At 38.0% G+C, this 27,111-nt stretch overlaps 1 protein-coding gene across 4 annotated transcripts in view; it reads left to right on the forward strand.

Annotated features, from left to right (window-relative positions):
• The window catches only part of PRRX1 (paired related homeobox 1), an 83,602-nt gene that overhangs the window by 49,615 nt on the left and 6,876 nt on the right, over positions 1-27,111 (forward strand). The window contains exons 2-5 of one of the 4 annotated variants that reach the window (XM_033197099.1): positions 6,180-6,355; positions 12,748-12,929; positions 16,799-16,870; positions 22,447-25,800. In XM_033197099.1, coding sequence (XP_033052990.1) covers positions 6,180-6,355; positions 12,748-12,929; positions 16,799-16,853 — 413 coding nt within the window. In that variant the 3' untranslated portion in view covers positions 16,854-16,870; positions 22,447-25,800. Of the gene's footprint in view, positions 1-6,179; positions 6,356-12,747; positions 12,930-16,798; positions 16,871-22,446; positions 25,801-27,111 lie in introns of those variants that run through there. The other 3 variants (XM_033197101.1, XM_033197100.1, XM_033197098.1) reach the window with 3 other exon arrangements.

A 27,111-nucleotide genomic window follows, 5' to 3' on the forward strand; every position in this document is an offset into this window, starting at 1 on the left:
ATTGAGAGAGTTAAATTTTGAGCTGTCTACACAGAGCCACTGACACATCTTTTTGATCAAAACCATTCAAAATAATGTAATGTCACACTTCTTACAGCATTTTGTTCTCCAGAGAACATATGTCATTTCCCAAATTACATATAAGGTGTTTTAATCCTATTTGCTAAGGTTTAGTCTGATACTTGACTAAAAATGAACCAAGTCTCTATCAAGATGACAGTCAAGACCACCAAACAAAGTTTAGGGGATTTAGTGTGCTTTAGTTCAGGTAGCTGCGCTGTGGTAATGCATAGTAGCTACACAGTTGGGTATTTGTATTGGCAGAGACCTGTTCACTCTTGATACTTGCTGGGAGTCAATAGTGGAGGACCGCTGAAGGACTATGCTGTTGAGAACGTATGGGTGTGCTGCTCAACTTGGCTTTGGTCATTGTGATGCACTAAGCTCAGTCTATATTGCAACAGTCTTCCCAGTTAAGTGACCCATGTGCCATTTATCAGGGCACATATTAGAAAGATGCTGTCCTAATTTCAGTTAATGCTGAGTGTAGCCAAAGAAACTCAAATGAATGCCACAGCTCTATTTCACTGCTTTTCATAGGCCTTGCAATAAAAGCTAAATGGTTTTTAGTGGCTTTTGCAATTACACTTCCTTTCAATTTTCCAAAGGTTACAGGGCCTGAACCACACAAATCCCATTAAAGTAAGTAGCTGTTGTGCAATATAAGTTCCTTTGAAAACATTCTTCAATGCCCATAAAATGATCAGCGGGCTGCACTTTAGATCCGCTTGCCTGCCATGCTTTCAACCAACAGGCAGATGACAAGCTTTGATGTGGTAGTTGGTTTCTGCTACTGGAGCTGGCATTTTATCTTCTTGCATCAGATTTTTTCCCAAACTGATGTGACCCAGGCATAGGAAACACATTTTTCTTCAGATTTTATTCCTAAAATATGTTTTTACCATACCTTTAAATTACATTTGGCTGACCAATGATTTGGAATCTCTAAGGTTCCTCCCACAGGATGCAGAGCAGAAGAGGGTGAGGGGTGTTGGAGTTAGTTGAAGCTTGCATGGTGAGTGCAAGGCCTTAGTGAATAGGGATCACTACATGCTGTCAGGTCCCCATGCTTGAGGATGGCACTTTCTGCCTTCTCCTCCACCTTCCCTCTAGAGCAATGTCAGCAGCCACATGAGGAGTCCAGAGTGAACTTCACACTAGAGTCAAGGTCAGGGCTATTGTTCTCTTTAACTCATATTTGAATACACAGAGGGTATCCTACCTTGGGCTTGCAGACTTCTTTTCTCAAGAAGTTCTTCATATGTATTCTAACATTGTGACCAATTAGAAACACCCATCTCTTTTAGTACCTCTTTCTTGTGTACGTTCCTGGTAGTTTAAATAATTCATGTGTCCTGCAGCCGCTTTTCTAGTAAAGGATAAAAATGAAAGAATAATTCCTACATTTGCAAAGCAATCAGACAACAAGCCCTTTTCCCTCTCTAAATCTGGTAACTATTCTATCTGATAAAGAAAGAATTTTTCCTCTGTGGGTAAAACTATCCAGAGACAAAAGACAATGCTAACATAATTACTTGCTATGTATTGTTAAAAAGAATAATTGGAATTCAGAAACTACTCAGTCCTTTAAAACTTCAAATAAATCACTAAAGTTCTGATATTCTGGGACTGCTTGTATACCATGACATTACTATAACTCTTTCAACTTTTACTGTAACATACTATGTCAAGGAATCCTATCTCTTTTCTATAGAAATACCTGAATGCACTAAGGTGACAACATATTTACACAGAAAAAATTGAACCATAATTTTAAAAAAGTATTTGATAATATACTCATATATGTATATAAATTTAGAGCCTGGGAAATCGATATGAATTGGTGCTATCAGAAAAGGTTTATAGAGAAGGTAAGATTTGAGATGTGTTTTAGGAACAGAGACATTTTAAACTGTGTCCTAAAGTGAAAATCATCTTCCATGATTGTGGGAGAAGATAGAAGATAGGGCATACTACTAAGCTGAAATAACCCTGCACGTATTCAACTGATGAAGCAAGGACTTACGGATATCATTGTCAAGAAGAAGGCAAGAACATCTGGATCAAAATAGCTTTCTAGATGAGAATGGCTGCATTTTTTAATGGCTATTCTGGTAGGAAGGACAACATGTGATATTCATCGACCCTCTTTCTCAGACCCTTTTTATAACAGCTAGTATGGAAAAATCTGTCTTTCTTATAACCATTTTCCCTGGGGAATGGTTTCCATTTATGTGTCGGATGCTTTGTTGTTTCTCTCTTGCACCACGTGGATGCTGCCATTTGCACTTAAGAGTGGAATAGAATTGGGAATCCTGGTTTCTCACTCTGGCTAGAGGTCCCAAATCTGCATTGTGATTTTGGGCAAGTCACATTGTTCTTCTAGATCTAATTTAACTCATCTGTAAAATAAGATGGTTGAATTAGACAATTTCATGGGTTTTCTTAGATGCCAATATTTTATGACTCATGATCCCAAGCAAGACTACAGTTATTTATAAGGATGTTTCACTTGTTTTTATTAAGGGCAACAATAACTACATATTTTCAGTTTACTCAATCATCAAAAAAGTATAAAATCCAAACACACTTTGGATTTGAAACACTGTGACTTTGATAAAAATGTATCCATGTAGGCTGGACACGGACACGGTGGCTCACGCCTATAATCCCAGTACTTTGGGAGGCTGAGGTGGGTGGATCACAAGGTCAGGAGATCGAGACCATCCTGGCTAACACGGTGAAACCCATCTCTATTAAAAATACAAAAAATTAGCCACAGGTGGTGGTGGGTGCCTGTAGTCCCAGCTACTCGGGAGGCTGAGGCAGGAGAATGGCATAAACCCGGGAGGTGGTGCTTGCAGTGAGCCGAGATTGAGCCACTGCACTCCAGCGTGGGCGACAGAGCGAGACTCTGTCTCAAAAAAAAAAAAAAATGTATTCATGTTTCTGCTGGTTATTCTGCAACTTGGTGAATCCTTCCCATTTTAGTATGCGAAAGAATGAGATGCATCCTAATATTCAATTGGATGTCAGTATCCTCAGACAGCATGTTTCAAAATTAACCTTCACTGTAGTTGTTTTTGCTAGTTGTAGTTGTTTTGACCCTCTTGGAATTTGTAAAAACACACTGCTTTCTCTCCCCTGTATTCAGCCAGAGCCAAGAATCTGATAAATGTGTTTATCACAGGTCCTTCAGATGCCCTGCAGATGTAAACCTCTACAGTGTTTATGTTTCCTTTTGTACTGCTGAAGATACTGTGCTGGGTCCTGTTCTGCATTCTTGGGGAAAAACAGGGAGCTCACACTTTGTGATTAGTGAGCAAAGACAGACCATCCCCAGCACTGCTGCTTGAGCTGTCTCTGTTGCCCACTCATCGTCTCTTTCTATTATACTTGCACCCTGAAGGACATTTGCCAGAGCCAGACTCCCTGGATCCCTGTTATTTGTGTCTTTTCTCACCTTCAACATGATCTGAACTAGTGTTTTCATTTGTTAAAAACAACAAGAACATTCACTGGGAAACTTTTGCTGGAATTGCTTCAGGTCATCATAGCTATTTATTCCCTGTCATAAACTGTAATTCTCCATTTCCCTTACTCCCACATCAGGGGAGTTGGTGGTTTATGGTGGACAGTCAGTGGAATTTGATTGAACAGTGGAATATTTCAAAGAACTACCGAGATTATGTAGCAGGTTGTAATACTAAGAACAAAACATAAAATATTCTTGGTCTTGATTGCAGTTGGCAGTACAAGAAGAAATAGGCTTATAAAAAACATAAAAGATTTACAATTTGTGGTTGCACCTAAGAAAGAATTTTCTCTGAGAGAAGGAAACAAATCATGGGATTGGCTTAATAAGGGATTTTCTCTATATGATTAAAAATATTATTATCTCTACATTATTAAAAACAGAAATTTATCTGTATGATTAAAATGGCTTAGGGTCTAATTGGTGTCAGTTAAAACAAAGTATAGAAGCTAAGGATTTTTTTTTTGCAGACTTCTGTTTCGGGGGCATGAAATTCAGATTATTGTGCTATCACAAGGGCTTGTATTATCTAGAAAGACCTGAAGTACAAGACAAAATGATTTGGAAAAATGAACATGAACGGGAGGAATGCTTCCAAATATTAAATAGGAAGGAGAATACAAGTGCAAGGTAACTACTAAAAGGTATTTAATCCTAGGTGTTTGAATTCTAGTGCTAATCTTATTACAAACTAATTTTGCTAATCGCTAGTGGTACAATCAGTGATGTTGGTTAGAATATTTTAGTCGTTGGTAGATGTCAAAAATTATTATTAAATTTGTTCAATTTCCAAGATGCAGCTGATCTTACATTCTTACTGAGTGTCACAGAAGTGCCACCAAAGCTGGGCCCCTAGTTGAGGCACCATAAATGCAAAAATCTAAAGAGAAAGTTGACTGCACAAAACCACAAAGCAGACAGAATGGTAGCTTCTTGGCTGCAGGAATCTGGTTGAGATCATATGACATTTTTGCTACGGAAACAGTCTTCTAAGGACAAGAGGAGTTTCACACTTTCCCTGAAAACAAATTCAACAAGCATTTACTATATATGGGTGCTTTAATTATCAAGAGGAAATGTGCAGTCTCTATTCTAAGCTTCAAGGGTTTTCCTGGTAAGGAAGCATTGATGTAGAAGGGTTCTCTTAGCAAAAAGACTTAGAGACCTCAGTTGTCAGGCCTCTGGATTTAAGCTACATTTTGACTCTGTACACAAATCTAGAACATTCCCTCAATTTGTAATAAGAACAATATTATAGCTGAGGTAGGTGTCATCATGACTCGTGCTAATAGTTTTACTGAGTACGTTGTGTTTATATTCTCTCTGTTTATAATCAGAAAGAATCAGGAGAATTTGCATATTAGAAGAGACAGCCAAAAGTACTTTCTAAACAGCGAATGGCCAAGCTCTCCTTTCTCCCCATCCTCACTACAATGCCTCATAATTTTCTTGGGGCTGAGCCTCTTTGGGGAAAAGCTAAGGGGAACATAAGTCCAGGTCATTAGATGGAGCATATGACTTTGGTTTTGGCAGCATGGTGTTGCAAATCTCTGGGACTCACATGGGCTCTACAGAGATCAGGCTTTAGGGTGACAGTTTGATGAAGGTGTCAGCACAGCTGGTATTCCACTCAGTTTCACATATACATCGCTCCTGACTGGTCCGGGTGGGGGCAGCAGGACAGGAGCATACTACTCTCTGACTGCTATGGACAACCTGGACAATTATCTCACCAGGCTACCTTCAGGGGAGCTCAGAAAAAAACAAGGAAGGATCTTGACAGGTAAAAATGGTGGTGTGATTCTTCAAAGGTGCCTAAGATCTTAGGGTCCTAGAACTCAAGTTTGAGTGAAACATTTTCAGGGATCTTTCTAAACTGTTTCCTGTTCTTGGGTTCCCAGGGAGTGAGCCCAAGGCTAATGTTAGCTTGGGTTGATGGCTTTGTAGCACTAGTCCTGATCTAGGCTGAGGCCTCTGAAGCCTGCCTTTGCAACAGCATGGAGTTTTCAGTGAATGCTGTTAGAAATTACTTGCTGCTTCAAGGGGAGTGCATGGTAAAACACATCCATGTAATGTGGTTTGAACAGAGTTTCTTCTCTATAACTCTACATTTGTGCTCATGTATATATGTTAGGAGAGAAGGAACCAGGAGATAATTGGTCTACTTGATTGTTAAACTGCATGAGTGAGCATAATATTGTCAAAGACAAACAAGGTACAAAAACATCTACTCTTCTTCCTTTATCTCTAGAGAAGTTCAGAGAACATGGACAGGGTTACGATTTTCTTTGACATGTTTGTCAAGGCATCAAGGAGCATGCAAGTAATTTCTCTCTGACAGTTCAGATCTTGTCCCAGATTTAGAGACAACAGCCAAGCATTAGAATTGCTGGGATTCTTAACATACGAACTTGAGAGCACTAATGCCCACATTTGCACATGCAAAGTGGCATTTGGCTATAGGACTTTGATGAAGATGTGAGCAAATGGAGCAATATCTCACTATATATAGACCTTAAAAAATGTTTTAACTGGGACTCCTACAGTGAATTTGGCTTCTTTTCATCATTGTATTCTATTCCAGATGATCAGCTGAACTCAGAGGAAAAAAAGAAGCGAAAGCAGCGAAGGAATAGGACAACCTTCAATAGCAGCCAGCTGCAGGCTTTGGAACGTGTCTTTGAGCGGACACACTATCCTGATGCTTTTGTGCGAGAAGACCTTGCCCGCCGGGTGAACCTCACCGAGGCCAGAGTGCAGGTAACTGAAGCTGTGGGAAGCTGGTACCAGGTGGTCCCCTCCTCAGAGGCACATCTCTGAAGACTGTTTAAAAACACAAATAATAGCCCAGCACAGTGATTCATGCCTGCAATCTCAGCACATTGGGAGGCTGTCACAGGCACATTGCTTGAGCTCAGGGGTTTGAAACCAGACTGGGCAGCATGGTGAGACCTCATCTCTACCAAAAATACAAAACAAATAAACAAATAGCCAGGCATGGTGGTGCGTGCCTGTGGTCCCAGTTTCTTGGAGGGCTGACGTGGGAGAATTGCTTGAGCCTAGGGGGTGGAGGTTGCAGTGAGCTGAGATTGTGCCACTGCACCCCAGCCTGGGTGACAGACTGAGACCCTGCCTCAAAAATAAATAAATAAATAAATAAATAAATAAATAAATAAACAAACAAATAATACACAAGTTAGAGCCTTCAGATGGGAGCTGGTACTCCTAAGGGTTACAAATGGTCAGCATGAGGATAGAATCCTGTTTCCAGCTGTGTTTCTTTGGGCAGCAAGTATTTTTTTTAAATAAAATTGAATGTTTTCAGGTAGGGCAGAATAATCTTTGCTACAGGTTCCTCTCCCAGCACCCGTTTCTTTCTGGCACTTCCAGATTTATGTGATATACATTGTCCATCTGAGCATTTTACTCTGAACCCTTAGATTTCACTTTGATCTTGAAGTGGTTAAAGAGATGAATTCTCTGTCCCCTACCTCAGCTCTCCTCCCCAGTCTTCAAGAAACTTGTTGTAAGTACCCGTGAATATGAGCACTGATGGAGTGGGAAATGAATACTTAGGAACTGAGTTAAGAGCACACTCAAGTGGATGATTTTATTTACCCTCAGGGTCTCTGTGAACTGAAAGAGGGTAAGAGCATGAAAGGCAGGAAACAGAGAATAGCCATTCTTTCTAACATTAGTGCTATGACACATCAACTGCAAGCCAGACATCTAGAACATCAGACAACCTGTGATTAACAGTCATAACAATAATGACAATATATAATAACTAACACTACTGGAGCCCTTATATGCCAAATAGTGTTCTTTACATAAGTAATGTATTTCATCCTCACACTAATTCAACGATATGGATAGTGTTCTTCATTTTGCAGATGAGAAAACTGAGGTACAGAGAGGTTAAAGTATTTTGCACAGCATCACATAGCTAGGAAGTGTCTGAAATAGGACTTGAATGCAGACATGCAGATCCAGAGTTCATGCTTTTAATTACCCTCACCCACCCACCCCAAAAACCGAATGAATGAGAGTCTCCTGGCTAAATGCCTTTTGGAGTAGTGCTTTGCTCTCTGCTGAAAGATCTTATTGTTTGCCCTATTGCCAGTAGCAAGATGCTGTTTTGATAAGGTGGGTAGGTCCAGTCTGTCTTGTCTTCCTTACGAAATTATTGTTTGTATATCTATGTCCCGTCTGAGTGTTAAGAATTTCTTTCTGTAAATGATAACCCTCTTGATAGGCCAGAACTTGAGCTAGACCTCAGGGTAGATTTCTACCCCACTGATTAGGGTGTGTGTCTATGGAGGAGACACAGTATACAGTGGGAGACCACTGTGGAGTTAATGCAGAGATCCTGGTACTCCCTTCAGTCTGAAGAGAAAGTGTGAAAGTTTCCCTATGGGGAAACAGGGACTTCACCAAGAAGTACTCCCCAAGAGAAAAAATGAAAATGTCAGTGACAAAAGAAGAAAGTCATGGGAGCCTGTGGGGTCCCTGAGGGTAGGTTAGGAGGAAGTGTGAGTGCAGGTGCCCCTTTGGGCTCAAGTCAGAGTGACCCATAGGGACAACACTCAGTTTTGCTCCCCCATTCGCCATCCAGGGCAGATTATGAAATTTGTCTTCCCACACCCTCTTCCCCCACACGGCTCACCGCAAATCTCTAACTCCGCTCTTAAATCCTTTCCTCTCTCCTCAAAAACCCCACGTCTTTTATGCCACACCTCAGCTTGCAGTGGTGTAATGAATACTTTTAGTGCAGTAACCCACAGCACACTAATGTGCCACTTTTGTTACGGTGATCTAAATTTTAAATAAGGAAACCTGCAGAGGGCAATGGTGGACATTTCAAAAAAAAAAAAAAAGAAGGACCAATTTTGGGGTTGGTGGACTGTCTTGCCCCTATCATGACAGGGAAATGTCTTTTTTATATGTTGGAACTACTTTTTTCTTTCTCTTTTCCCACCTTGCTATGATTTAATGACTTTTAGAGCTGTGAACATTTCCTAAGTGAGTAGGACAGAGATTTCCCTCCATGACTTTACTCTTCCCCCATGAAAGCCTACCTTTTCCCAGTCTGAACCAATCCCTTCTGATTCCGGGCTTCTTGATGTTTATGGCATTTATCATAACATGAAATGTATTATATTGAGTTGTATCTGGGCCAACTTCCCCCGCAGGACTGAGGAGGCCTCTTGGATGGAGGCCATGTTTTATTCATCTTTGCAAAATTTATTTTTTTCTTCTTTTTCCTCTTTTTTTCCTCATACACTTATCAAGCACATATTATGCTCTTGAACCCAGTTTTGGTTTGCTGGGGATGAATAAGACACCGACCCTCTCCTTAAGGATGTTTGGACTGGGGTGGAGAAGATAGATGTGCAAACCATACATTTATGATATCATAATATGATTCCTACATCAGTGGAATGTACAATAATTAGTGATAGACCAGAGGAAGGAATGATCTAATCTGCCTGGGGGAAAAGGGAGAGAATTTATGTTTATTAGACACCAATTCTGGGCCAACTCTCAAAACTATCCTGTAAGTAGATATTATCATCTCCAATTGATTAGGAGAAAAAGGAGCAGAGAAATTAAACAACCCCCAGGACAAATCTTGAAAGTAGTGTAGCCAGTGTGACTTTTAAGTTATGTTCAATGTTAAAGTTGAACTTTGAAAAAAATATGTAGCCTTAGATACCTGGACAAAGCAGGAAAGAATATGATAGGCAAAGGAAATATCTGGTGTGAATATTTTTAGGTGGGAAATAGCCTGACACATTTAGGAGTCCACAGGTGATTTTGAGCATGGGTAGGAGCTGGAGCCATAGAGGGCCAGTGTATGAGATTAGAGTGATGTGGCTTGTGGCTGGATTGATGGACAAAGAGCTAATTCCTGAACCGCTTTAGTTCTATGGTTAAGAAGTTTTTATTTCATTCTGTGACTGATGGGGAGCCAGTAGATGATATAAAACAAGGCACTAATGTGATTATATTAACATTTAAGATGATAGCTCTAAGAGCAATGTGAAGGTACAATAGAAACAGAAGAGCCAGGAGTCTGGGAAGCCAAGTCTCGATTCCACCTTGGCCAATTTCCACCCAGGCCCTTCATGCTGCACAGCTCTACAGGGAACTGATCACATGGTATTTTATGTGTATGTTGTCCCCTTGAGCTGTACAACTGCTCACTCCACAAAAATAATTTTCTTCTCCCATACCTTGTTATACATTTCTATAATTGCATTTAAAATACTTGTTTTGCAGTTTTTCAAATTTACATGTCTTCCTTTAATAGGTTATGAGCTGCTTAAAAGCAGAGAATAAGTTTCTCATCCCTCTCTTTCCAGCATTTAGTACAGGGCCTGGACCATAGCAGGAGCTCCATAAAGATTTCTTGAATGAGTAAATGAATGAGTAGAATTCCACAGCACTCTAGAAGAGTTGTATGATCATGAATTGGATGTCCTTGAGTTCAGAAACTCAGCCATTTATTATTTATATGAATTTCAAGAGATTACAGTCATGTAATGCTTAACAATGGGGAATCTGTTCTGAGAACTGCATTTTTAGGTGATTTTGTCATTGTGCAAACATCATGGAGTCTACTTACACAAATATAGATGGTATAACTGACTGCACACCTAGGCTATAGGGTATAGCTTGTTGCTCTTAGGTCACAAGCCTGTACAGCATATTACTCTACTGAATAGTGTAGGCAATTGTAATAGCATGGGAAGTATTTGCGTATCTAAACATATCAAATAGCAATTTAATTTAGTTATATTACAATTAAATTATAAGTATTATAATTTAATGAGACCACCATCGTATATGAGGTCCATGATTGACTGAAACATTATTATGTGGTATATGACTGTATTTAATCTCATTGAAATTGCTTTCTCAACTGTAAAATAGAAATATTAAAACCTAATATGTGAAATTGTCATGTTGACTAGAAATAATGTATGTAGTGTGCTTATATAAGTTCCTAGCCCTAGTAACACTTAACAAACAATATTGTTTGCCCACTTTTTAATGGGATTGTTTGTTTTTTTCTTATAAATTTGTTTAAGCTCCTTGTAGATTCTGGATATTAGACCATTGTCAGATGGATAGATTACAAAAATCTTCTCCCATTCTGTAGGTTGCCTGTTCACTCTGATGATAGTTTATTTTTCTGTGCAGAAGCTCTTTAATTAGATCCCATTTTTCAAATTTTGCTTTTGTTGAAATTGTTTTTGATGCTTTCATCATGAAGTCTTTGCCTATGCCTATGTCCTGAATGATATTGCCCATATTTTCTTCTAGGGTTTTTATAGTTTGGGGTTTTATACTTAAGTTTTTAATCTATCTTGAGTTAATTTTTGTATATGGTGTAATGAAGAGGTCCAGTTTCAATTTTCTGCATATGACTAGCCAGTTCTCCAAGCACCATTTATTAAATAAGGAATCCTTTCCCCATAGCTTGTTTTTTTCAGGTTTGTTGAATATCAGATGGTTGTAAATGTACAGTCTTTTCTGAGTTCTCTATTCTGTTCCATTGGTCTGTGTGTGTGCTTTTGTACTAATACCATGCTGTTTTGGTTACTGTAGCCTTGTAGTATATTTTGAAGTCAGATAGTGTGATGCCTTCAGCTTTGTTTTTTTTTGTTTGTTTGTTTTTGCTTAAGATTGTCTTTGCCATATGGGCTCTTTTTCATTCTATATAAATTTTAAAGTAGTTTTTTCTAATTCTGTGAACAATGTGAATGGTAATTTAATGGGAATAGCATTAGATCTATAAATTACTTTGGCCGTATGGCCATTTTCGTGATATTGATTCTTCCTATCCATGAACACGGAATGTTTTTCCATTTGTTTGTGTCCTCTCTGATTTCCTTGAGCAATGGTTTTAGTTCTCCTTGGAGAGGTGCTTTACTTCTCTTGTGAGCTGTATTCCCAGATGTTTTATTCTCATTGTAGCAATTGTGAATGGGAGTTCATTCATGATATGACTCTCTGCTCTTCTGTTGTAGATGTATAGGAATACTTGTGATTTTTGCACACTGATTTTGCACCCTGAGACTTTGCTGAGGCTGCTTATGAGCTTAAGAAGTTTTTGGGGTGAGACGATAGTGTTTTCTAGATACAGGATCATATCATCTGCAAACAGAGACAGTTTGACTTATGTAGCAAACCTACACATCCTGCACACGTATCCCAGAACTTGTAAAATAAAATAAAAATAAATAAAATTAAATGATAGGTTTATTATTAGCTGTAGCAAATGCTGTCTGTGCTGTCCATTTCCCTTGAACCCTACAATTAAGTGTAGTCTGGTCAGCTTCCAACTTTTAGTGCCTGCATTTCTGTGCCAGCAGTTTCTTTCTAGAACTTCAGGAGACTGCCCTGCCTTCAGCATTCCAGAAGTGCTAGAACATTAATATCCAACGACTGACAGGATCCAGTGTACACACACCCAACTCCGTCAGCCCCGAGAGGGATAACTCTGAAGTGTGTGTCCTACATTAGTCTTAGTTTTCAGGATCTCTGTAGGATTGAGCTACCACAGAGATAGCTGGTTTAGTAGCACACTCTTTAGTGGTTGCCTTTTCTTCTCTGTTACTTCCTTGCTCCCCAAATGGTGTTCCTTGCACCTCCCAAATAAAACACTTCCTTCTTAAATCTTTGTTGGAACATCTACTTTTGGGAGATGGGGAATTTTCTTAAAATATAATTGTTGTGAAAGCAGATGACATTTTCACATTTTGAAGAATTTTGAAAAAGCTTTTAGAAAAGTCATTATTTCTGTGGCAGAAGTCTAATGAGATTTTTCTTGATTACAATTGTAACAGGGATTATAACCCATATTTTGCTGTTCTGTCTGTAAGTCACAGATCCCATCTCCGGAGACCTGATTACTGGAGAATTTCATGGTCTTGTTGTAATAGTCTAGACCTTTAAGAATGGCCCTCATGAGGGAAGGCGTATGGCATGTTTCTATTGTTCTAAGGAGAATTCCACAGCCATCTTATATCTTCCTTGGGAAGGCATTATATAGTAAAATCAACCAGAATTTCATCCTTGTAACCCCTTCTTCTTTATTTTTCCTCTCTTTCCTTATGCCTTCTCACCTCCTAACAATCCTCCAGGTATGGTTTCAGAACCGAAGAGCCAAGTTCCGCAGGAATGAGAGAGCCATGCTAGCCAATAAAAATGCTTCCCTCCTCAAATCCTACTCAGGAGACGTGACTGCTATGGAGCAGCCCATCGTACCTCGTCCTGCTCCGAGACCCACCGATTATCTCTCCTGGGGAACAGCGTCTCCGTACAGGTGAATGACTGGCCCACTCTCCCTTGCTCCACTTCCACATGTTTCTCAGCGGTCGGTCATGTTTCAAGCTGCTTGTGCAGCCCACCGACATTTCTTACTGAGTTAATCTCTTCAGAGACATTCAACTTGCTGACATCCCCACATTTTCCCAGGAGATTATTAGCTGCCCCAGGAGCAGGGTTTGGGGCAGAAGTAAGAGGGACAGGCTATCTCAGCAATCTCCTCTTGGACTCAGGAACTCTTGCAAAGATTTCAAAGATGAGGAAGAATTTAAAAGAAAAGATCATTAAGCTGTGCCCAGTGTCCCTCTTGCAACAATTCTGCAACAAAACTTTACCCTGTTTCCAAATTTAGGATAAATTCGTTGTATTATGCAAATGTAGGGACTTAACTTGTAAAGCTCCAAGTATAGGGCCAAAGGCAAACTTTGCAGTAAAACTGACTTTGAATTTAGAAAAAGAAGAAGGAAGGAAGAAAGAAAGGAAAGAAGGAAGGAAGGAAGGAGAGAGACAGAGAGGGACTATGACAGAGAGAGAAGGAAGGAAAACCCAAGTTCATTCTGATCACTTTCATGGCCAAGGTTCTTTGTTAGTAGGTGTGAATTTCTTATAATGCCAAATGCCTTCCTAATCTATTGCTAATTCTTGTCTACTTGTCTGAAGGTTTCTCTGGGGATCAGTTTGTGTGTATTTGTGTGTGTGTGTGTGTGTGTGTGTCTGTGTGTGTTTATGTGTGTGTTTCTTTTAAATAAAAAAGGAATGTATAATTTACACTAAACTTTTATATTAAAAAGTTGAACAATTTTAAAGAAACAAATAAGAGTACTATTTCAATCTCATAAAGAGGTTTTTAACCTCCGATTATTATGCTGTTCAGAAAATACAGGCTGCCACAAAGGAAGCTGAGACATAAGTGCCTAACCCATTGGATTAGTCTAGAGTGCCTTTCTTTGAAAGCAGACCTGAGTACTCTGAGAAACCAGGCCAAGCCTACGTGTTCTCCCTAGCTGATTTCAGTGGAGGCAGAACTATTCACAAATTCATTTATTATGCTTTTGTTTACCTTTTTATTGTCAACATTAATTATTGGTTTAAGGAGAGGTTTTAAATGAAATATAGGAGATTATGTCTCAGATGAAGTTGAATTCCTGACATGAAATGCTACATTTTTAAAATGCAAGTGTTTTTCAAAGGTTCATAGCTTTAATCAAAGCAAAAAGCCTCATCTAAAAGTTTCTTTCTGTTCCGAATCAGTTCCTTTAGAGAAACACGGTAAATGCATTTGGAAATTTCTTTTAATCCCCTGTTATAAAATTAGCCTGAATTCTTTTGGTCTTAGCACATAGAGACCCTCCATCTAGGAAAGTCTTATTCTGGGCCCTCTTGCACTCAGATGTGGTGTGCCTTGCTGATCTTGAAACATTAGTTATACCTGTGTGCCCTATTTTAAATTTAAACTCTTCTCCTATAAGATTTACTAAAAATAGTTTTTGAAGATCATTGTAAAATCACATATTCTCTAATATTTTAAATAAATGAAAGTCTGATTTCTCTTATAAATATTGGTATAAGAGAAATTTAGTATGCTCATGAACATGCTAAATGACTTGGAAAATGGGTGTGGTTCAAAGCCTGATGCTTCAAGATCTCTGGTTTGAATATGGTCACAACCAGGAAGTATTGCTCCTTTTTCTGTCTGGGTCCTCCATAGGAATTTTTCACACCAGCAATAAACAATCCAGATGGCTGCCACGTGGTCCTTACCAGTGAGAGGCTTCACACAGCACAGTGCATGAATGGGGATGAAATCCTTCCTGAATTAATGTAGGGTTATATTACTTGGACCTCAGCCGTTTGAGCCTCAGTGTCTGCATCATACGTGTTTAGTATATGGACATCTAACTGAAATTATTAACATGGCAATTTATGCGTGCCTGTTTTGGAAATATTCTATTTTAATGGAAAGAATTAGGTAGAAATACTGGATACATTTTTAAAAACATGCATAATTCACCATCTTGACATAACTAGTATATTCATTTTTGTGATTAGAGTTCAATATTTTATATAGGTGTAGCCTTAGTGTATATATTATTTTGTATTCTCATCTTTTCACTTAAAATCATATAACCTAGTACTTTTTACTCATTTCATGGTATGCTTTTATATCGTTTCTCTCTTAGAAATTGAATTTGTAAAAATTAATTAAAAAATCATAAAATGTTCATATTCTGTATGAAGAATAAATTATTCTTCAAATATAAGTAGAAAAGTGATGTTAAAACAGTAATTTAATCAATAATAATGTTTTTGATCCAATGTTGACTGAAGTGTTTATATTTTGGTTAATTTCTAAAAGCAGCAAAAAGCTATTCTGTTATTTGGAGAATTTTCTGCTATGTTTAGAACCAAACTATGTTATAATTTCACACTTTGAAGCTTGATAGGAAATATTGTTAAGGAAATAAAAAAGAAAAACAAGTGATCCAAAGCAAAGGAAATGATAGACCTTTCGTGTTATGAAAAATTAACTCACTGTTCTTGTTGATACTATTATGTCAAGTTAGTTATCTTACATGTGACACTCATTAAAAGGCATTTCTCTTGGTTAATTCTTGGAACACTCCTGTGTGATAGCTCTGTCTTGCTTTGCTTCCAAAGAAGAGACTAAACACTTACCCAAATTTAAGTCTTCAGCAAGCAGAATTAGAACTAATGCTTGTGATCCCTGTTTTTATTCAACATGTTAAGCCACATGACTGTACTTTCATTCAAATTAAACCTTGCATTGTATCGAAAGTAGTAAAAAAGTATAATATTGGAAAACTATTTAAAATCCCCTTTTTATTCAAGAGCTATCTCAGATCAGTGAGGCATGCCTGCAGCTGAGGTCCACACTCCATGGGGCATGGGCATCCCAATGGACCGATAGATGTGGCTTGGTCATAGAAGCCGGAGACAGTGAGCAGACAGTTTTACTAGAAAGGATAGTTTGCTGACTTCCTCAGTTATCCCCTGAAAAAAGAAAGGAGAAAACCAAGGCATAAAAGCAGTTATTTGCATATGGTCAGAATTTTGGGTTGGAAAACAGCCAACATATTTTTTTCTGGGTGTCTTTTACATCCAGAGTGATGGAAGTGTAACTTATTGTTCAAACTAGGGCATTTTTTTAGAGTGAAAGGGGAGCGCCATTAATAATTATACCAGGACAACAGGTATAAGCCAGGATTGTCCCTAGGACATATAGTTTGCTCTAATTATAGCATGTCATGACCTCACTCATTCCCTTGATTGAGCATGTTAGAGGTGATGACATTAGGCAGGCAACTGAGTCACCAGAGGGATAAAGTATTCCCTAACATGGACACTGTTGTCCAGGCAGGTGTCTTCTTTATCCATCCATGGCCAGTTAAAGGAAGCTTGTTTTTGGCACACACCCCCATTGCTTAACTCAGAGCTATTTTTCTTAGGCAACTTGTAAGAATGAAAGCACACACAAGCACCAGAATTATTCAGACTCACTAATCTTGCAGTGCTTTGCTTCTTGGGTAGCAGTGACCAACCAAGTCCTGAACTTTTGACTGTTATTTGAAATGAAGTAGCCAAGAAACATTTTCCCAGAAACATCCTTTCCTAGGTGAAGTGGATAGTGAATGGCCTAGTTCTGCATTATTGACCTGAAGTGCCATTTCCAGGGGGAAGCCTGGGCTTAAAAGAAAGCTAGTGATCAGTGAAAGAGAGGCCAGCTGTCCTCGTCCACAGCTTCCCTCCCCATCCTTCTCCTCCCCTCATTTGATCGTGGTCATGGTGCTGCCTGACATCTGCTGAACGCATTTGGCTTATTTCTCCCTTTCACACTTTCAAAAATAGATCCTCGTCCCTCCCAAGATGTTGTTTACACGAGGGGCTTCATAACGGATTCTAACGGAAGACACTGAAAAGGTAACTTGTCAGAGGGGGAAGAGGGCGGCTGCTTGGGGTAGGGTTTAAGTGGGAATTCAGAGTGTTTAAGAAAGTGGGGGTTGCAGTTCTAGAAATTTCAGCAGTGAAGTCCTCAAGTAAGGAATACTGTTGGGAAACAGAGCTGCAAGAAAGCATGTCCACGAAATGAAGGGTAGGATGATACTAGTCTAGAGCAGGGCTCTTCGGGGATTGCTGTGCACAGGAAACATCTGGGATCACGTGACTGTGCAAACTCTGATACGAAGTCCAGGGTGGAGCTTGGATTCTGTATCTCTAACTCGCTTCTAGGTGATGCTGCTGCTGCTGACACTTGGTGCACACTTTGAATAGTGAGACTTTGTAGGTTACAGGACAGGGTTCGGAAGAATTACTTTCTTGTCCTGGCTTCTGCTGCTCCTCAGGCCAATCAGATCATTGCTCTTTTACCTAGTTTTGTATCTAACATGAAGCTAGCAATAGTTTCCCTATTGCTTATTTCACAGGGGTGTTTGGAACCTACTGATAAGCAATGTGCACTTCAAAAAAAGTCTTGCAACAATAGAAAGATATAAGAGGCTTTGTATATAAAAGTATTTCTAAAATGAAAAGTTAAAAATAGCAGAAAGATCACTGAATATATAGTACAAACTGAAAGCTTACCAATGAAATGTGCAAGTGTGTTCACTTTAAGAGATAAATATACATCTTAGAAAGTCAACTTCTGAATTTCAAAACAGAAGTTAGAAACAGAAGTTAGTTATTTAAATCACAAAAGATCCCTTTCCAAAGAATTTACCAGATCTCTTTTTAAAAGTAAATTTCCCTAGGAAAACTGGTATTACATTTTATCAGGTGAGGCAAATATGCCTCTGTTGTACTTGCACTGACAAAAGAACAAATCAGAGACTTTCTGCAACTTCTATGCATCACAGTCTTGAACACTGTAACCCCCACAGTCTTTGAAAAAATCCTGAGCTGGTGAAACCCAAGGATTTCAGGAAAACTCATAGACTTCTTGGCTGACAGATTTGTCTTTAGGGTGAAATTGTAAACGTCATCATTTGTTCAAAGGGCCACATAGAAAACAAAGAGTTGAAAATAGAGTCAGGTATTATTTTTTTCCCAAGCTATCAATTGTTTTGTGATTTGTGGGACTCAACACTATAGGCTTTTAGAAAGCAGAGGGGCAGTTGTCCGTAAGTTTCCTGGCTTTAAAATCGTACTACGAATAGTATTTTCTGTACTTCCTCAATGTTTGGCAGTCATTTTAACACATTTTTTTTTCCTTACAACTTTCAAGGTAGGTTGAAGTGATAAAAAATGATTTGTCCCCAGTGAAAACAGTCCTGGAACCCTGCTGGTGATTAGCACTCTGCTATCTATGGCTGTGCTGCATCTGTTAGGAATCTCCAAATAAGGAAATGCAAACATTTGAAGCTGATTTAAATGTGTCAGCTCCGCGTAAGTCTCAGTGCAGACTAGCTAAATCAACAGATGTGGTGCAAGCATTTATTATTAATCTCTAATTCCTCAATGCACTTTATTCAGTAATGTGGTTTCTTGGTCACTGACACAAAGAACTTAACTAAAACTAACTAAAAATGGAGCTTTAGCCAAAGCCTAAAAACTCAGTCCCAGAACTTATGTCTGTACCCTACTTCCAAGAATAAATGGATTTTACTTAGAAGACAAGACCAACAGGCAGGATCTCTGGTTGTTGTTAAGCAGGCTTTGGTTGTTGTCATGTGCTTAATCTGTACAAATCACTTAGTTTCAATCTCACCATTTGATCCGAGCAAGCTTAATCCTGTATAGGAAGGACTGGTCATTTTACATGCTCTGAATGGCTCTATAAATTGGTTGAAAACAGTTAATTATCCTGATTGGACTTTTAAGAAAACATTTTAGGGTTCTCTTTCTTTTCCTAAAGCAGAACTTCAGAAGTTTCCATGACATGGAAAGCAGGTGGTCACAAACAATTTCATATTGGCAGCCACTCAAGACTCTCTTGCATCTGTTGACACTTTAGGAGGCAGGTCCTCTCCATCTTACTTCTAATGCCATTTTTGAAGAATGACTAAGCTACTCTTAGAGGACTCACTAATTCTGTCTTTTCTGACTTGTAATAAGTTTTGCTTTTCACGAGTAAATCCAAGGACTGCTCACTGCTTGCTATATTGCACCCTTAGCTTAAATTGAGAAGCTAGATCCATGTCAAATTACTGGAAAACAGACTTGCAATTATTTAGTATGTGTACAAAATATTATTGGAATCCATATTTGTAGGATTACATATTCTAAAAATGTTTAAGAGGCTGTGAATTAAGATGGCTTTGGTTCTTTTATCCTACTTCTTATGGCTATGGAATGCTGGAACAAGTTAAATCAATTTTGAAAGTTTATACATTACCTAAGCATTTATCAAGTGAAAATGTTATCATCTATCAAGCTCCTAGGGAGTTGCAAAATTCATTCATTAAAAACAACTGCTTTTTAATCCTCATGCTCCACTAATTTGAGAGATAGCTATAAGGCATTGTCACAGACTTGCCTCTGCTGGTGTTCTTATACAACGTCACTGTAGAATCAGACAAGGGCACTGTTCTTTACTGTGGAAAAGCAGGCTGCAATTTATGTGAAAAATGTCCCAGTGAATATCCAATCTCCTGTGCAATAGATGATCTGAATCCCATTAATTTGTTTTTGAGATAGAAAGTGCATTAACATTCATCTCATTTGGGCTATCACTGTCTTGCCTACATTTGAGAGAGAAACTCAATATTTCCAAGAAATGTATGACCCTACTAAGTCCTCAGACTAGAATATCAGGTGGTAAAGCTAGTTGACTATGAAATCACTACAACAAAAATGGTTATGAAATAGACAACTCGTAGTCACTATTCTAGGAGACATATCTGGGAAAGAGCAATAGCATCTGCAGTAAACTAAAATAATCTCCCCAAGGTTCTCATCTCCCTTTTTGGCTAAAGAGATGGAACACAACTTTGATTATCTAAGAAAGGGCAAATTTCTGTTAAATAGGACTTTGCTTGTTCAGAATCTCAAAAAACACATCTCTCAGAAAATTAGACCAAGTACTTAAAGCACAATATTCTATGACAATCTACAATTTAGCGTCGGAAAATTTTTCTTTATCCTCTCTCATGAAGTTTTAGCTTTCTGTTTTCAGAAGCCATCCAAATTTCTTCTCAATACTTAGCAAATAATACAGGCAACTCCTAATTCCAGGTTCTCTTCTATGTGTTTAAAATTATACTAACTGTGCATCATCTTTAGGGCTTAATTCTGTCACAGAAACCTGATTATGAAAGGTGGACTTGGTTGATTTTATAATAATCTATGACTTAGGTACATTTCCCAAATTCAATCATCTTTTTTTGTTTTTTCTCCAATACTTAGATCTTCGGATTCTTGGCATATCCTAGAAATTTTTTGAATATAGGTTTTGTGGGTTTACGTACATTTATGGTAAGGTCGTGAATGGAACTGTGAACTAAATGATAATACATATATGAGTTTTGAAAATAGATGACATTTCTTGGTATATTCTAAAAAAAACTTGTCCCACTTTAGTGTATTGTTCCGGTCATTTATCTCACTTCTAATTTAAACCTACCTTAACTGGGAACTCTTCTGCTTCTATCCCTTGATAGGCAGTGGTAGAAGTGATAGTCTAACTGTACTAATAACTTGTTCAGTTTTTATTGTGAAAGATATTTTTTGATGGGTCCAGGTATACACAGTCATCAGCTTCTGCTTTTGTCATGACCTACTGACTTTGCTCTTTCTATTAAGATAGTAAAATTGGCAGTAAGGACCAGTTCCTGTGAATAGAAGCATATTGGTAAGATATATATATATATATATTTAGAAATCATTGCTCACAGCAGAATGACAGAAACCAATGACATCGAGCAGGAATCAATTTAATCATACTATATCCAGATATTTCTTAGTTATCTGCTTATTCATTGAACACATAGTACTAGATATGGTGTCATTTCTACCTGAGGAAACAGTGTGAACAAGGCAGATGTGATGTCTAATCTATGGAGCTTATAGTTGAAATAGTGATAGATATTAAACAAATTATTAACTAAACTTGAATCGAGGGCTAAAAGCAAAAGTTTAGTGTGCTATGATAGAACATAGCTTTGTCTAGCTGTGTGCACACACACACACAGGGTCACCCATACATTTAACCAGGGCTATAAAGATTTTAAATTAAAGATGTATATTTCTGGAAATACATAGTGATTTGGGACTCATTATATTTCTTAATTTTTTGAGTTAATTATTAGTAACTGAGCTGAAATAGGTTATTATGAGTTTTGACTCTGTGTGTCCCAAATAAGAATCAATGACTTACATTCTATTTGTGGAGTAGCTTTACTTTTCTCTCTTTCTGATCTTGTCACTTGATCCCCAGAACCACAAACTTTTATATGGCTGACGAAATTCCATTGGAATGTAGGCAACAGAAGAGCACATGTCATTCCATTTATAAGTCTATCTCATTCCAGCCCTGAGTTGAAAGATTTTGCTAATCTTAGAAGCAACTAAAAACATTTTTATTTAATTAAAATGCATATCCTTTTAACTATTTAGTAGAAAGAGTAATTTACTCTTAAGTCTATGAAACCATTTCTTTTTCCTTTAATAGAGATTCATGGATGCAATTAACAGAAACTCACCAACGATAAATTTCTGCCTACCAGTGTTCTTAGGTTCTTAGGTCCTCATTGTAACCTCTGACAACGAAAAACAACTTCAGATTTTTCTCAGCAATAAAGACAGTGAGAAACAGTTACCTCTGAAGTCAAGAATGCTGAAAATGGAGACTTTGATAGTTTATCTAGTAGATTTAAACAGTTTCAAAATAACTGACCCAAAAGGCAGTGTGTGCTATTCAAGTTCTTTTGAGGAGTTTTTAAAATCAAGGCCAGTGGGTTAGTAACCTCTTGATTCAGCAATGCTTGGTACTATCAACCAGTAAATTAAGAATGGCAGAGAACTTATGTCGGGATGTTTAACTGGTTCTCCAGGCACATTATTTATTATGCTATTTATTATCTAAAATGTGTTAGAATTAAGGTCAGTTATCTAGAGTGAAGGAGCAAAATTCCCTTTAGTTTGTTTTCAAAAGTTTGTTTCTATTCCTCACTGTTCCCACAGGCTGGGGAGGTAGGCAGGACAAGAGATTAAATACTGTTCTAATTAGTCAGCTGATGAAACACCTGCTATTCAACTTGAGCAACTTTCTTCTCCTACCCCAGAAATAAATCATTACTCACTGTATCCACCACAACAAATACCTCTCCCTCCCTTTCCTCACTTTACACCACTCTCTCCTGCTCTTCAAAATATGATCACTCTTCTCTAAGTACCTTAGACAAATGGAAAGCTGGGGCTGTAAGGGACCCTAGAGGTCATCTAGTCCAAGCCATTGCCCCTGCCTGCCCCCATGCTGAGAGTACCTCCATCTGGGGCATGGACTTGCAGCTTTGTGAAACTAATGCCTGTTATTCTCCCTGCTCTCTCCTTTGTCCCTACAGCGCCATGGCTACTTATTCTGCCACATGTGCCAACAATAGCCCTGCACAGGGCATCAACATGGCCAACAGCATTGCCAACCTGAGACTGAAGGCCAAGGAATATAGTTTACAGAGGAACCAGGTGCCAACAGTCAACTGAGGAAAAAAATTATTAAACAGGCCTAAGAAGAAATCAAAAACCATAAGACACCTATCCCGCTCTGTTATTTCTTCATCTGCTGGGGGAGAAAAGTAAATTACAAACAAACAAGCAAACAAACAAAAAACAGAACTAAAATATTGGGACCATGGCAGAGAAAAGCAGGAGAGGAGCAAAATGAAAATTAGTTAACAAATGTTCCTCCTCCCTCTGGGATACCACCACCACTTGTTTCTGTGTGTGTTTATTTTGTTTTTCTTTCTATTCATGCTTTGCTTAATATACTCCAAGCTTCTTCAGCTAGGTTCAGCCCACCCAACCCCATGATTGTATGAGGTTTTTAAAAAAACTACAGCAGCCAAAGAAACCATATATACATCCAGAATGATTGCCTCTACTCTCCTCATTGACTTATTTGAACCTCAGTGCCTTACCCTGTCCTCTTCCCAGTTCTCTTGATAGAAGCTCTAGGAGCTTTTGAAAAGCCAAAGTCTTTCTGGAGAATTTGTTCCAGACAGACATAATTCCCTTTCTCATTGTCTCCATCTTTGTTGGTCATGGTAAGGTTTTTCCATCAGCCTCTGAAAAAACAGTTGTGCACATCTGGTCACTGGACTGTCAGATCCAATGTAATTGGCTGTGTCTGGCTAATTCTAAGCACTAAGGTGTACATCTAAGCTATAGATTTAAGTTTGAAGCTATAGATTATATCACTATCACCACCACCCCTCACCATATGCAATCAATCAATCAATCAATATCAATCATCTTAAAGATATTTGTTGTCTTTGAATGATTTGCTGTCACAGACTATTTGGTAGAAGAAATATTTTTCACCTGAGAGAGGAAGAGAAATTTCTCTAGTAACACAAAGAGTGAGTCGCAAAAGGCATGCCCACATCTCTTTCATGCCTTAAGGATAGTGAGATGCACAGTTATATATATATACTGTATATATTTATATATTTATATATATATTTCATATATATATATAATATTGCAAGCTTCAGTTTGCAATTTCCCAAACAGTACAAAAAGCAAATTATACACCATCACCACTGTTCTTATCTCTATAGTGATGAGACATTAATTAGGGATCTTGCTGCTTTTCTTTTTCTACACAAAATTTTCATTAAAGCCACAGAATAATTGATACAGCAGCTGTTTTAGAACAGGTCTCATTTTCACATTAGGCCTTTAAATGGATTAGAAACTATTTGAGGCTATAAAAATGTCCTTGAGTTTGGAGCCTGAGCTCTGGTGAAATGCTGATACATCTGATCTATCATGGGAATTGCAGTTAGAGAGAGGAGGGAAAACCATTTAGTCATCTACCCTTTCTTCACTCAGCAGGAATATGAAAGACACATGTTTAAGAGGAATACCTAAAGGTTTTTCTAAATTCCAACATTTAAAAGGCAATTGTGGGCTATTTTTATTTTTTAATATTTTGAAATAAAGTTTAGTGTCTAGGGCTGGGAGCCAGGACTGATCTTTCATTTCTTTTTCTTTGTTCCCAGCCATGCTTTTGTAACTTGCCAGGTGGACTTGATCAACTATATTACCATGCTGTGCCTCAGTTTACCCATTTGTAAAATGGGATTAACAATACTTACCTACCTCACAGGGGTGTTGTGAGGCTGTATTCATTTGCTCCTTTATTCTTTCCTGTATTCTCTGTATGTCCAGCACTTTGTAGCCATGGGAGGAAAGGGACTATAAAAGTGTACAGTGTTAATGGAATGATACGGTACCTGAAAGCCTTGTTTTCTAGTAAGAAAATGCTACCTTGCTGTACATACTTATAACCTTGTATTTGGAAATGAGAAATAGGTTTATATTTTCAGATCTCTCAAAAATCACATCATTTGACCAAAGAATAATTTAAGACACATAGAACAGAATTTTTTTTTAATTTATATTTTCATCCTGACCAGCTTAGTTCTAATAATTTTTAGTTGTGAGTGATTAAAAAACTTTGGATCAATTTTGGTCAAATATGGCAACTTTGTAGTCTGAGTGACAGGCAAGGATTTTTGGATTTAAGATGCACTTTTAGCACACATTTGTATTTCCCTTGGCATATCAGATTGAGCTAATGGTGATGTTATTTCAATCTAACAGCCACCAATCTGAAATTGTATTTCAAATGTTGATTCTGTAGTTCTTTAAATAACAATGAAGCTCATCTTATGCATTTTGCTTTCACCAATTGATTCCTTCTTCTTTTAACACACTATTAAAATATGTCTTACTGAATGGTTCATGTAGGCTTGCTGAACAGCATGCATTACTTGCTTCCTGAAGAGCTCCTCCGCTCATCCTTTTGTCCCGCTAGTTGCTGTGGATTTTCAAGCTTTGAAGGAACAGTACATCCCAACAGACTGACACATTCTAAGTGAAATGAGTATAATCCAAGAAATGGATGAACTTTGGAGGTTTGGAGTTTGGAGAGAATGGCTAAGAATTTGAATTATAGGGAGGGAACAGAAACCATACACGAAAAGGTTTTCTTGAGAAGGGAAAAACCTTAGATAGAGGGACATGTGAAACAAAATCATTTGAAATTTTGATTCAGACATCCATTTCCAGTGGCAAACAGCAAAGCCGGAACCCACAAACCCAAATGATTGGTGAAATTGGGTGGTTTTATCCAATGTCCCAGGCAAGCAATGTCTGGGAATATCTTAGAGTAACCAGTGCTGGTCAGCCAAAGAAACATTCACTGCCAGTGAACCAACACCATAAGCATGTATTATCTAAGCACTTGATCAAGAAGCATACATGTTGTACAAGCTCTCAATTTTGTTCATTTAGTATCAGTTTTTTAAAATACAAGTTTGGTATGTGATTTGGAAAAGAAACCTTCTGGATCTCAAGCCAGTTGTCAGTTGAGGGCCTCAGGGCCACAAACGTCAAGACATATCTCTGTTCTTCACCATCATGGTACTCCTGATACCAGATACAGGTGAATACGTAGGAACTATCTGCCTGTGTCCTCGATCTCCCTCCAAACAAGATGCTGATTTGTAGGGTACTTGGCAGATTAAATTAAACCAGAAGAGTTGACTTAATAAAAAAGGGAATGACATTTAGGGTATAAAGATCTCATAAGAAATGTAATATGTAAATTATATCTTGCTTTATGTTGTAAAATATACATTGTTTGCGCTAGAATAGAAATGATTTCTTTTCAATAAAAAGAAAGGACACTACCATGTCTTTTGCTATATACACTTGAGCCTGCTGATTCTCTTCTCTTTGAACTTCGAAAACACAGATCTGCTAGAATCTGAGATTACATGCAGAAGAGTGAAGGTAAGAAGGGCTCATAGACAAGAGAACTATATCCAAGTGTGATATTATTTTCTATAAAACAGGAAAATAATCTATTTTTCCTCAGAAACAAAGACAACGGTAGGAAGAAGAGGGGACACTTAACTATTATAATAGATGAGAATAGAGTGGAACTTTTATGAGAGTTTAGCATTATTAAAATCAGTATCTTTAACATTCACAATACTGGACACCATATGGCAAAATACTTCATATAAGCATGACTGTTTTGGAGTAAAGAAATGAAAAAATAAAATTTCTTAAGCATCCATGGTGCATAGCATGGGGTGTGTGGTCATGGGGAAAGACAGTAAAACCAAATTGTGAGACGTAGATGCTGTTTTCAGTTAAAATCTGGTTAAAATCAATTAAAATCTGGTTTAAAAAGCAACCCTAGCATGGAAAAATATGCAACAGTTCAAGATAATATATTAAGTATTAAACAGAACAGATAAAAGGAGTTCAGAAGAACAAGAAAGAGAGCACGCTGTGAGCTGAAGTGGGAGACGGGTTTTACAGAGGAACTGGGACTTGAATTTTATCAGTAGGATCTGTACAGGTGAGGAACAGGTGATGGCTTTTCAAATGAGGGTGTGGAGAAGAAGGGGTGAAGACAGGGATATAAGAATGAGGAATTTGTGTTCAAAGATACATGGCAAGATGGGCCTGGATGAGATGGAGAGTTAATTTTAAAGTTGAATGGAAGATACTAGAGATGCAAGTTGAGGCTTAATCTTGCAGGGTACTACACGTCAAATATGTTTGGACTTTTCCTCAGGCCACAGAGATCCACTGAAGGCTTTTGAGCATTAAAAAAAGCCATGTGAAAAAAATGCTACTTTAGCAGGATCAAAAGAATGAAGGTAAACTAGAACAGAACAGGAACTGGAAGCAGATCAGATAGAAGTTACTGTGAGAAGAACAAAAAAGAAAGGATGGTTAGAAAACATCTTGCAAGGAAAGAATCACTGGGACTTCATAGCAAGAAAAAGAGAATGGAGTCAAAGGTAATATTGGTTTAAAACCTGGGGACTGGGAAAATGAATCATTGACAAAACTGACAAAATCTACCCAAAATGGGAACGATTCAGCTACAGAAGATAAACACCGTTTTCGTTGTATTATTGAAGCTGAAAATCCAAAGGTAAGCATCCAGTAAGTGAAGACAAAAAAATGGGACTTGGTACCAA

This window comes from Trachypithecus francoisi, unplaced genomic scaffold (assembly GCF_009764315.1).
Source record: "Trachypithecus francoisi isolate TF-2019V2 unplaced genomic scaffold, Tfra_2.0 Lachesis_group5, whole genome shotgun sequence".
Taxonomy (NCBI): domain Eukaryota; kingdom Metazoa; phylum Chordata; class Mammalia; order Primates; family Cercopithecidae; genus Trachypithecus; species Trachypithecus francoisi.